Here is a 13,426-nt window from a genome sequence, read left to right as displayed (position 1 = left end):
CATTTACACTGCAGCAAGCTGGATAGATACGGGTGACTTGCTGTTACATGTAGGAAGCAGGGCATTCCTATCAGGTCAGTTCAGCGAGTGTTGAATAGACTAATGAAATTACAAGTTAATGGCATAAGACACGATCCTATTTCTCTGTGTGAAAAGACAGCAAGTATATAAAGCTGAATCTATGCGGTGACCTACATACTAGAACCCTGAACCTTCATACAGAATACAGACTAACTCAACTGAATAGTTTAAACTTTCATACAGTCCCAGTAACTTCTGGGTATGTATTTCTCACTTTCCCTTTGTCTGAAAAACAATTTTTGGAAAATTTATCTTTGCATGAATAAACATTACGCAGTGAAATAATTAATAACCCAAATAGACAGGACAGCACAGTCCAGTACACGAAATGTGACAGAAAGACACACAAGCAATTTATTATGCATGTCTCAAAAAAGGTATTAGCACCTGTTTCAGCCAAAGTCTGATCTCAAAGCAGCTTATTTTTGTAAATACTGTCAAATTAAGGTAATGTTAATTGTTTTCCTCTGGATTATTCCTGAATACCTCAAATAAAAGTGCCTTGCATGGGGTCTAAACAAATTTAAATGGCAGGACATGAAAAGTATTCAAAGGTTTTGAAATATAATTGTGTTCTCTATAAAACTAATAATAGACATGGCAAAGCTGAGCTTAATGTCACAAGAGGAAAGCACAAGAATAGCAGGAAAAATAATCATTAAAAAAAAGTACTGTATAGAATGAATTCTAGGATTACCCTGCCACTCAAGAACCGCAGAGGTCCCACTGAGTGGAGTTTTTCCTTTCAAAATAAACTCTTATTAACTAGCTGATGAAATGTTCTGAAAGACATGGACTGCAAGCGCACTCTCACGGTAATCTTAAGATAATAGCATGAATTTTAGTAAGGTTCACAAGGTTACACAACATATCACCGTGACAGTGAAACGTAACCAGAGTGGATACCGACTGCCGAATAAAACAGGGAGTGTTTTCAAACTGCTGACAGAAAGATCACATTTTATCACTATCAATATTCCACTGGGAAGTGATTTCATAAGAGTTTCATGAGCACACTTTTAACACCCCAATCCATAAAGAACAGATTTTTTAAGAAGCCTTTTAACAAAGAGATTAAACAAATTCACAAACTTAAAAAAATATATTAGTTTAATATTTTTTTTAGCTCAGGATTGTGCTTTGAATAATGGCATCATTACAATCTAAAACCCTTAAAATTTACTTCAGTAGCATACTTCACGATTTCTGCATGATTACAAGATAACGCTATTAGCTGTGTACCAGAAGACTATCAATTCTCATGTATAGTATCCAGTATATAGTATACTTTGTACCTGATAATATATCACTGAGATTCCATTGTTCTTATGTGACACTGCTGTTGAGAAAGAAGGCTAATTTCTATTTCTTCAAGCAATTTTGTTTTTCGTTCTGTTTCACAATTTATTAATTATGCTATGCCAAGTAATAGATGACTATCAGTATTTCTGATAACGACAAAATGTTTAAAAATTTTATTATCAAGTTACAAATGAGGAGGCCATTTAGCCTGTAGCTGGGCAGCTTGTTCCATGTTCCCGCAACCCTATGGATAAACTGCAAGTGCTGTCCTAACAAGACTGAACCTGATCGCAGTGCCTCTGGCATCCATGTCGGCTTGATCCTACCCAGCAACATCTGCACTTGGAGCCTAGTTTAAAATAAAATTAAAAATCCAAAGGTTGCCATCTCCTTTGTTTTTTGGAGGACATGAGCTAAAGGTCTACATTTGTGCAACCGTGAATAATTCTACATTCACGGAAAATCGGTGGGAAACAGTTCATTATCTCTAATGTTTTGGTAGCAGTAAATATGATATATTTTTCTAATTTGTGAAGGGCGTGCTATCTCACTGTTATTGTGCATGCATGTTTGCTATGGGTTACAAATATGTTTTTCTGTTTTTTATATGATAAAATTGATCATTCTTTCCATTTCAAGATTACACACTATTTAAAAATTTAACCAAAGGAATAACAATGTGAATTTATTTATGAAAGTTGCTGGAGGAGTGGCTTATTGTTTTACATTTTTAAAATGTCTACAAAATTGCTATCCTTTGAGGGACTATTTTTGAAACTTGACACGATGGTAGAGGCCTAGGGGAAGATTTGGACTTGCTCAGAACTGATGAACTGGAGACATAGTTTGACCACCACACTGTATTTGTCAACAAATGTTGACCACAAGGCAACAGGAATGAAATCTGGCACAAGAATAATAGGGCACGATCTATATCAAAGTAGTTTGAAACAAGCTGCTACACTGAAAAGCTTGGCAGGCATGAGCTAATCAATCACTTGGTAAGTCATGTCCTGATATGCCACAGCTCTCTTCAACAACTACTTGCTCAAGCTGAGTAGGTATCCTTCTAGTATTAATATCTTAATATGGTTAAATAGGTCATCTGCCTAAACCCAAATGGCTATATGACAGCCATTTTGCTCTCATACCTAGCACTGCCTCTAACTTGGAAATCACTGTACCACTGACTTACAACATGGAGTGATTGGCCATGTAACTTGGTAGGCATCATTTGATCAAAACTGGAATTTCATTAAAAAAATTAATTAAAATAAAACAAGGTTCTTGCATAAAATAGGGAGGCTGAGTGACTTATAATTTGTTGCCATTGCACAACCCATACTGCGAACTACTCCTGAGCAAAAACTGCTTCAAACTTGATGGGTACTATTCCAGTGACAATTCAATTACTATATGATAACAGATTTATCCAAGTAGGCTGCCTGACCAGCATGGTTATCCTTTTCATGTTTTCTACACCACAAACTGCTATTATACAAAACATGTTGGCCACTTAACCCTCAACTTAGGGGCAACATTTTCTGACTATACCATAAGACTAAGTGTGCCTGGATCCAGTTTTCTGAACCAATGAAAACTCTGAAAGATACTGCCGGAGGCTGTTGGCTAATGCTGGACTGAGAGGCCACAGCTGCTGAGACAGGTGGCAAGTGCGGTCCCTTCTACATAAACTGGTTGCCAACTGAGACAGCCTGACTAGATTCTAGAAAGCTGCTTTTTGAGAGACAAAATTGAAGAACATTTTTTTTAAATAAAAGGTTTTTAGTGTCAATTTTTTTGTAAACTATGACCGGGCACCATCCCATTTTAGTCCAACCTGTCACGGACGGAAAATACAATACTTTTCCACACTGCAGAATAAATGCAAGGGGTGTGGAGGTGATCAGAGGGGTTTCTGCAAAGTGCATTGCACTGACCTTCTTTTCAGCTTCGTATTCTGCCCAGGCGGCCTTACGGTCCTCCTCACTCAGGGCCTCCTCCTCTTTGTGGTCCAGCAGTGAGTCATGCTCGTGGTAGCCGACAATCTGCTCCTTGAAGCTATGGAGCAATTCTGCGAGGAACGGATCCTGGAAAGAAACAAAACACGTTTTTAATTGACAATATTCATTATGTGTGCTCTCAAATTCACGCAAATCTTCAGTAGACAGCATTTGGAAAGCAGTACATTTTATTAAGCTAAAGAGCACTACAGAAGCTAAAGAATTTGTCTACCTGCTTTCTCATATTTAACTTGCTTCTAAGAAATAAATGTTTTCATAAGGCCATAAAAATGACTAAATTTGTGAATCTTTTTCCCCCATCTCACTTGTTTTACCTTCCTTTCTAAATCTAAATTTAAAATCTAAATCGAAAACCTTCTATAGCATCCTATTGCATCCTCACGTTTTAAACTTTTCTGTTTGCGTGACCAGTTGTATTTTTTTTCTCACTTTAGACAGTTCTAGTATATGCATGTCCTTTGTCAAAGTGCTGCATATAATATGCTTTGCATATTGTGAACTTCATAGTACCAACAAATTACACCTGTTTATAGAAATGGAGGATTAATCTAGGTACTTTTGACAGTACAGTAAGCTCACACATACACAGTCAGCTCAGAAAACACAGGCAAACTGAACTCCAATAACACTGATAACTCCCAATCAACGACATTGGTGTTTTGGGAAATCCAGTTTGCAAGAGTCTATTCCATCCAGTGTTATCTAGACTATAAGGCCTGCGTACCATACAGAGGCTAGTTCACAGGTACAACCCCTTATTCATTAAAAGAATAAAAGAAGCCATGCATTAGATGTCACTATGTAACAAAAGCTCTCTTTGCTTTCTAAAAATAGAAGTCCCCATTGTTTTTTAAGAAAAAGAAAAGGCCTACAACTGTCACCCTAGTCTGACATCTTCATGGCAGCAAAATCCTGTAAGGTTCTTGCTGCCCCATTAGACTACATTTTGAACCAAACATAGGTCAGGAACCTGCCATATCACGACTGTATGACACATAAACATGACAGATTCAATAGCAGTGACCTTATAATTCAGTTGACTGACTTTCCCTTGAATTATCTGAGTGTGAATAAGCCTAATACTTCATTAACAATTTGCTTCATACTAACATAAATTTGAAGTAGCAATGTACTGCAGTATTGTAAGAGAAAAATCAAGAGTCAAGCAATGCCAACATAATAACTTAAACACCTGTATTAAAGCATTTATTACAATATATTGTGCAAATTTACTTCTAAGGTGCAATTTGGCATGTTTAAAGTTTACTTTAAAAACGGTTATTGAAAGTTACGTAAAATACAAAAACTGGCTAAGTTAAATGAAAGATGAAAAAAACTTAAGAAAATAGTTAAAAGCAGGTAAGGGGAGAAAAGAGATCTTGGTCTCCATACAGCTCCTCAAAAATTCATTTGGGGTCTCCTGTAAGCCTGCCAGTATGAGGAATTATACCTGAAATCTGGAAGCTGTCATTGAGTAAGAGGAGTCTGAGGTTCATTGGTATAGTTACACCAGTTTCCTTTACAGAGCTAAAAATGCACTTTTAAAGGACTTCCAAAATCTGGAATATTTTAATATACTGTATGTAAATAGGTTCCAGTTACAGCTTGAGTAAATCTGTGAAAGAGTTAGTATTTTGAAACATTCAATAGTACTGCATAGGGTCTATATAATTTTAAAACGAATTGACTTATATCTAGATATGACAGGAAATATTTTGCCCCAAACTACTGCACATTCCAACAATAACTACCACACAACTGGTTATTCTATAATTTTGAAATTAAATTCATAATTTTGGAACTATATATTTTAATTATAACTCTCAGGAAATAATTAGTAAAAGGCTGTTTTTATATCTAAAAATATATGTAAATCAAAATTGGGCACAGCCACACTAACAAATGTTTGGGAGCTGTAAGGTTAAGCTCCTGCAAACAAACCAAAAAAAACCTAAAAGATAAAACTAAAACTAAAACATTTCAGTGGACGTGAAATCCGCACCATGAAAATAAATCAATATAAGGGAGTATATTAATTTTAAATAAATATATATAAACTTTAACTGCTAAATTATTAATTAGATTAAACTATTATCAAATATATATCTTCTCTTTATGAATTTGTTGAAAGGTAGTAAAGGTAGAGAAATCCAAGGAAGATGACTACTATTCTATAGCATATTAAGGTTCAGCACATGCGAAGAGTATTCTAGGTACATTTTCCAAAGGCATGAGTACAGATTTCAACCAACGTTACCTTATAACTATAGCAATTTAATAATCATTTTGTGAAGTTCTAATGATGGGCTTGATGTTTACAAGTGTTACAAGTTTTTATGCACAAAAAGTAAGCAGTTGACAGAATTCAGCATGGTATGCATCATTTAGTATTAAACTTATCTGACATTTACTAAGTTGTTAACCACCTGATGTGTATGTAGAAGCAACTTTGCTTTTTAATTAATGTCCTGTGTGGATTGGATACCCATTCATTTCAGTTTGTTCAACTGATAAAATAAAAAATATGAAAAGATAGAGACAAACCACAAAAAGATAGCTGAACAGTGTAATCACTATGCAATAAAGTAATTAAATTAAATGACCAGGAAATTGGTCTGTCCGTGAAGCTTTTGTTGAATATCTGTAGACCAGTAGGTTTACCACCCTGAGAATTTTTAATGATCTATACATGTTTTGTTTACAAACATTGTATGCAGATGAAAACATGCATACTGTAGTTTTAATCTAAAACAGTAAAATGTAGGCTTGCATATTTCAAATATTTCAACTTCAACTGTGCACAATTATCTTTTTTGGAGACTGATGTGCATTCTGCTTTCAACAGACATCAGTCTCCAGCTACAAATCCCAGTGATCAGGTTTCAAAATCCTTCAGGAACAATCCTTCAACTCATTTTCTGGGACTTTCACCTGTAGACATTTAACCTGAAGTTCAAAGGTTATTTGCACAAACAAAATCAGCAGAATTCATGTCTATGATTCTTTTAGTTTTATTAATTTATTTTGTGGTTAATGCTTTAAAGTTGTCAATGAAACAGAACCTATGGTTAGACTGGTTCAAACATGTATGTCTGTACAGTAGACAGACTGGGTGACTCAGTAACAATTATTTGTATTTGTAGTAGTCTGATAATAGTTTAGGCCCGAATTCCTGCATCTATGCTTAACAATATTACATTCAAGGAACAGCACTGCATGCTGGGTCCTACACACAGAGTAAAATAACCCTGTAGACCACTTCACACAAGTAAGTTTCATTGTACTAACAGACTAAAAAATACATCTGGTCATTTACTGTATTGTATTACATGTTGAAAACTTTTGTTTGAACACGTTTATTTATTGAGCACCATCCAAAATGAAAAAAAAACTGTTTTGAAACTTTAATATTGAACAAAGAAAAAACAAAAAACAGAACTCAACAAGAAGTTATTTCTTCCTACTATGATCTGTTTACAAAATGCAGTTATAAAGCAGATAGACTGCTCCTGAAAATGTTGTACAAAAGCTCCTAGAACTACACAGTTTCAAGCATGCAGGTTTTGAAGAGGTTCTTAAATTTTCATATGGCTTTGGTTTCCATGACAACACTGTTATTGAAAACAATACCTGAATATAATATTCTCAGCCAGCATGGTCACCCAAACGTGGCTTAAATTACATTCAACAGAGTCTGTTTGCTTTCCTTTGTCTTTAGTTTTACTTTGGCATTAAATAAGACTCTGAATTTTAGAAACAGTATCATCTTAATCCAAATCTCTTTATTGATAAAAATGAACATGAAGAGTGTTCATCTCTAAAATTATTTCTAACTGAAGAGTAACAATGATTTGAGAACTACAAAAAAAATCAAACTTTCCATAAAATGCTCAAGGTATATTACCAGGATGGATTATATTTTTCTATTGCATTTGCCATGTATAAAACAAAAATACTCTGACCAGTACCAATTTAAATGAATGACAAAGAAATAGAATTAAAGAAGAATTTCGAAATCATTTATCACACCATACCCATCCTTTCTGAATTATTTCACTGCAGCGGAAATAATTTCATGGGTATATTCTACAATGTTTATCTTTGAATTTGGAAAGATTATATTACACAGCAGAAAAATAAAAACATGCAATCAGAAGTACTATCCACCTTGTTATTGCTGAAAACTATATACTGTCCTTGGGTAATCATTCACGCCAAAAAAGAAACGTGCTAAAATAAATTTAAAACATTGAATTTTTCCAAGAAAATGGTATTAGCAACAAAGATGATTAAACTGTTGTTTATGCTTCCTTGAAAACATATTTCAAACAAATGGTCAAATTCTTTCACAAGGCCTTTTTCAAAACTAACAGCTTGAGCCTGAACTTGAGCCCATCTGAGCTCTTTTGAAGGGTGTCTGATACTAAGCTGTAAATGTAATATAAGGTCTTAAGGTCAAGTGACAGCATTGCAGTCACAGTGAGATATGTACATTTCTAATTAATCTATCTGCCAAAGCTCTGTAGGTGGTCCAATCAGTCTAGTGCAGAACTAGGCCATGACTAATAACTGTAATACAAAGTGAGTGCTTATGAGGCTACACAAACTTGACTTCACTAAAAAACCCTGTTCTTAATAACTGCCCCACACAACAATTCTTTTTCTTGTTCTTTTTTTAGAACAACTAATAAAGATGAACGTCTCTGAATGCAGGTTCCAATCGCTGAATGTGCGGCGGTCAACTAAGTTCGCTTGCTCTTGTGAGGGGAAAAAAATCCCTTTTGGACTGAGAAAAGCAAAGAATTTTCCTGTTGGATGACACTGAAGGGACTGGTGGGTGGTCACGTTAAATCTTCAAGAGAAATGAGTGTTATAATGAAGGTCCCTTTTCCGATGCTAGAAATAAATGCCTTTCAAATTAGCCTGTGCGCTATCAGGCAGTCAGATCTACTTAAGCCTCATAATACATGAAAGATAAATTGGCAGAAAGCATGTTTATCTGTACTGAAAAAATCAATTTCTTAACTCTTTTGAGGGAACAAGCACTACTATAAAAATATAAATTAAAAAAGAACAATAACAAGAAGACAATATCAACACATAATGATGAAAGACATTTATGGGAATTTTACAAATGACTATAGTTTGGAAATCTACAAAGTCAGGCCACTTATACTAGAAAGGAACAGAATGGATTATGTTATGCTATTCAATGAAGTGGCACAGCTAGAATAACTACAAAAGGTGAAACAGTGGTAAATATCAATACAATGGCGTGCAAAATTGAGACCCTTACTATGGTGTTCTATTTTGTGAAATTACAAAACTGACGGATTTTTTAATCTTATTTTATTCAAAACCTGAATGCTCAAACTGAAGAATTCGAAGGATAAGTTACAGCAAATGTCAGCACAAACTAAAGAGAAAAAAATACACTGATTGTGCAAGCATTCACATTCGTAAACTCAATTACAGCCGCAAGAGTTTTTTAGTCTCTGCCAACCTTGTACGCTGGCTTGGTGCAATTTTGCCCATTGTTCTTGGCAGATTTGCTCCAGCTCTCTCAAGTTGCTTGGGAATCACTTATGGACAGAAGTTTTCAAGTTCACAGATTCACAATAGAATTCAAGTCAGAGATTTGACTGGACAACTCAAGGACATTCACTTTCCTATTCTTAAATCACCCCAGTGATTTAATCACTCCAGGTCACTGTCCTGCTGAAAGGTGAATTTGTTCCCAATTTTAAGTCTGTTTGCAGACAGAAACAGGATTTTCACTAGTATGTTGCTACACTGTCTATTTTTCTTTCAATCCTTACTTTCCAGTAGCTGCGAAAGGGAAGCATCCTCATAGCCCAGTGTTGCCACCACCATGCTTGCCTACAGGTATAGTGTTGAATCCCTGGCCTGTTTCCTCCTCGCCTGGCTACTCAGTTTGGAGGGACAGCCTGGTCTTGTTAGTCTTAGGGTGCTACAATGCACCTTCAATTTCTTGATGGTTAAGCAGACTGTGCTCACCAGAACACTCAAAGACTTAATCTTAAAAATAATCTTTTTGGACCCTTCTTGTGATCTGTGCTTTCAACGACATTGTGCCTGACTTGGGAAAGGTCTAAGTGACAATTAACAACAATTAAATTCAATTACCGATTAAGCAATCTCAAAAAAGAAGTTTCAGAGTATTCTGAAATCTTGAGAACCAATATCACTGCATACTCACAGAGGTTGCTCAACTAATAGTGTAGCTTGATTAGGAAGATTTATGCACCTAAATTTTGGGTTGCAACAGCAAAGTGTTTAAATACTTACTCAATTATGAAAATTATGAATTTTCTAGTTTGCTTTCACATTATGCACTTGCTTCTGTGTGTTGATTTGAACGTGTAGAGCAGGTTGTATATATAACAAATAATTACTTCAAAGTGTCTTGACAGAAAATTTTTAAGCAATAAAACACTAAAACTGTGCAAGGGTCTGAATAGTTTTGCAAGGCACTGTATACCCAGGATAATGTGACATTCATTTATACGTTAAGATGTAATTCTGTTTCCCTATACTGTACAAAAGTCAATGGGACACACAAGAAGTTACTCGATTGTACTTTGCAGGAAAGCAATTTGTAGGTATATTTGAGCTAAGCACATTGTTGAGTATTTTCTTAAAGTGTGTAGTCGTTTCGAATTAAATTAAAACTTTAATTAATTTTGGGAAATTCAAGGCTCTAATGAACTTCTGGGTTCCCTTAAAGCTTACAATGTACACCTTTGATAAGCAGAATACACAGATTACATCCATAACTTATATTTATCCAACAGGTCTTCTGTTAAAAAATGTGCAAATACAATCAGTGTATAAACCATAACACTACTGGATTCAAGAAGTCAAAATCTTCAAAGGCAATGAAAATGTCAAACAAGAGGCCATGAACCAGAGGATAAACTGCATTTAAAATTGAGAACAGCAGGTACAAAAAAGGATCTTGTCTTTCACAAAAAGCTCAATAAGTTCCTTATATCAACAGTCTACAAGCAACTAAAAAATAATATGGGCTAAATAATCCTCCTTATTTGCAATTCTTTTCATGTTCTTAAGTTCTAACATTCTTACAATATTGAAAATTTGGATAAAATTTGGATGTTACAAAACGCGGTCCTTGCTACCATAATTGTCCTCTTACACTGCCCACCACGCAAAACCACAAAACAAGCCTCTTTCAACAATTTCTTTACTTTTCTGGATTACTGTGGTAGGCTACAATCAAAGTCCTGTGTAATTTACAACTAAATCTGAATGATACATCAGTTAAACGGTGACTAATAAGGTTTCAAGAACAATTAAAGTGATAATAATTTGAGTTTTGTAATCTCCTGAAAATGAGGGACAATTATAGAGATCCTATAGCAGATGGGGTCATATAAATGAGTTGAAACTGTAATAGAATGCCATTTTAAAATTAAATCTAGCTATGTGGTATCCTCCCTTAAATAAAAAAAAATAAGAACAGGTAAAGAGCTAATAAAAAGTATTCCTTTACTTGGAATATGCATGTCTGTGCTAATCGCGTAAAAACAAAATATTGCCCAAAGCTACAGTAAATAACTCTGCAGAACAGGGGAATTCCTGCACCAAAAAATATGAGCAGAAAACTTTGAAATGGTTAAATGATTTAATAACATCATGTTGGAGTTGTATTAAGCATGAATTAGCCTTCAATATTTGATAGAAAAATGTGGTTTAAACCTTCTCCTATTGACTGTCATACACTGTACGCGTAAAACCAAACTGTTCAACCGTGCTAATGTATAGCAAATGTCGTTCAGTAGCTGAATATGTATGCTTTATGGTTGCACAATAGAGGATCAATTATTATTTCTCAAGAAAGCATAGAAATGTGGGTTTAACTTTTCAGCAAATAACACTATTTTCAAATTAGAATTTACAGTAACTGAATTTCAGTTTCCATTAATCATCCTGTGTTCTTGTTTCTAAGCCTTTTATTAATTGACAACATCTGCAAAATGAAAGTTTTTTTTTACTTGTAGAACATTTTAATAAAGGATCAAGTCATGCAACTGCTGTGAGACACTATACAGTATATAACAGTATACCCTTTCTCACTGCGAGAGTTACGTTCTTGAAAATTCCTGCAGTAGGTAAATTTGAGATTGGTAAGACCTTATGGGAAAGACAGGGTTAGGGGAACTGAAGTCATGATTAAACCTATTAAAATCCCTCCAACGTTTTTTTCATCTATAATAAATAGATGGCATAATTCTTACATTTATTGTTGATGCCAAATTAGATTGGGTAGCAAGGCTTATACAAGATCGCTGATACTGTAGCTTCCTCACTTTTCTTTATTGTACATTCATTTACACCACAAAACCAACCAACCAACAGCCCTATTACTTAGTCCTTCACGCAACTTATCGAGCACTTTTAATATTTCCTTCTAAGCTCATCACAGGTCTAGATCGTTTATGGTCCAGAGTCATGTGTTGCTTTCCGTGGCCAGTAGAGGAATCCTACTCCGTTGGGCTCCTGAGCAAGGCTGTTAACCCCAACTGCTCCAGGGGCAGCTGTACAATGGCTGACCCTGCGCTCTGACCCCAAGCTTCTCTCCCTGTCTGTGTCTGTGTGTCTCATGGAGAGCAAGCTGGGGTATACGAACAAGACAAATTCCTAATGCAAGAAATTGTATATGGCTAATAAAGTGATCTTATCATACACTGAGGAATCATATTAATGGAAATAGCGTCTAGTTGCAAAGGAAGCTGACCGAGAAAGAATTTTGGGGTCGCAAAAGGTAGACAATTCTGCACAATCAAAACCATGAAAGTTAACTGGTGTATAACAAGGGATTATTATATTACTATAATTATAATCAATTTTTAACTTGGGTGAAAAGAATCCTTGGTCCATCTCTCTCCGAGCTTTCTCTTGCCTGGTCTTTAGGAAAGCTGGTTCTTCTTATGAAAACAACACAAAGAAAAATGAACATGTGCACAACATGCCAATTTGAAAAAAGCTGCTTATTTTTCACTTCCCATTGGCAAAATATAAATATGGCTCTGCAGAGAGCACAAGCTCCCTTATTCTAACAAATGTATAACCCTTGCTTAAGTAGCATTCTTCTCAAAATACAGCATTTACAGGACAACAGTCTCAATGATGTATCAAGACAAAACAGTAGTAAATCCTTCCAGGGTTATTCAGATCTTAATTATATAATGAAAAGAAGAAATAGTTTTGAGATATATTACATAAGGTTACAAAATTCAAGAAGGCTATTAAGCCCATCTTGCTCAAATTATGAAAACATTCAACCACTTAAACATTCAATGAGACATTATACTGTATTACACTACATTATGTGTGACTTGGGTCTCCATCAGGCTGAAGTTCCATGGGTTCGTCTGTAAGTTCTGCTAAACACAGACACTGCTGTAAGTACATTCCTGAGCACATGAAGGACCTACATGTGCTTTTTTAAAATGGGACAACTAAAGACAGAAAAGGGCTGCTACCCCCTAATCATTTTGTACATCACACACTTGTGGTTTTCATATTAATAAGAAAAAATGCAAGTTGGAGTAAATAGTTTGGTTATAAGTCACAGTGGAAGCAGACATGAGAAAAGGGGAAAGAAATCCCCTCTGCAAAGAATATTTAATATTTTAGAATACCTTATCACACAATCAAGTAGATTGTTTTTTTCTCAGTACTGATTACAAACAACTTGGCACTGCTTCTTAAAAATAATTTAAAAAGGTGTTGCTCAATTACAGTGATTCAAAAAAAGACCAAGATTAAAGGTTGCTTTGCATGTGATTTAGTTACAGGTTCAGTGAGTTTCAGCTAGGATTAGTTGGCAAGATAAAAATTAAAAATTACTGTATTAAATACTGAATCTCCTGTAGGGCAACGCACACTCAGAGAAAAAAATCCCACTTATACTTAAATAATATTTTGGCATTTTACAAACTCTTTTAAAAGCAATTCTCTTCTGTACATAATAT

General features: G+C 35.0%; 1 protein-coding gene across 2 annotated transcripts in view; it reads right to left on the bottom strand.

Annotated features, from left to right (window-relative positions):
- The window catches only part of atrx (ATRX chromatin remodeler), a 106,356-nt gene that overhangs the window by 8,857 nt on the left and 84,073 nt on the right, over window positions 1-13,426 (bottom strand). For both annotated transcript variants that reach the window (XM_088924636.1, XM_088924637.1), the window contains one exon: window positions 3,324-3,473. In XM_088924636.1, coding sequence (XP_088780762.1) covers window positions 3,324-3,473 — 150 coding nt within the window. The remainder of the gene's footprint in view (window positions 1-3,323; window positions 3,474-13,426) is intronic.

Source organism: Atractosteus spatula, chromosome 9 (genome assembly GCF_055471065.1).
Source record: "Atractosteus spatula isolate fAtrSpa1 chromosome 9, fAtrSpa1.hap1, whole genome shotgun sequence".
Taxonomy (NCBI): Eukaryota; Metazoa; Chordata; class Actinopteri; order Semionotiformes; family Lepisosteidae; genus Atractosteus; species Atractosteus spatula.
The sequence above is the reverse complement of the archived record's forward strand: the minus strand, read 5'-3'. Positions and strand labels throughout refer to the sequence as shown.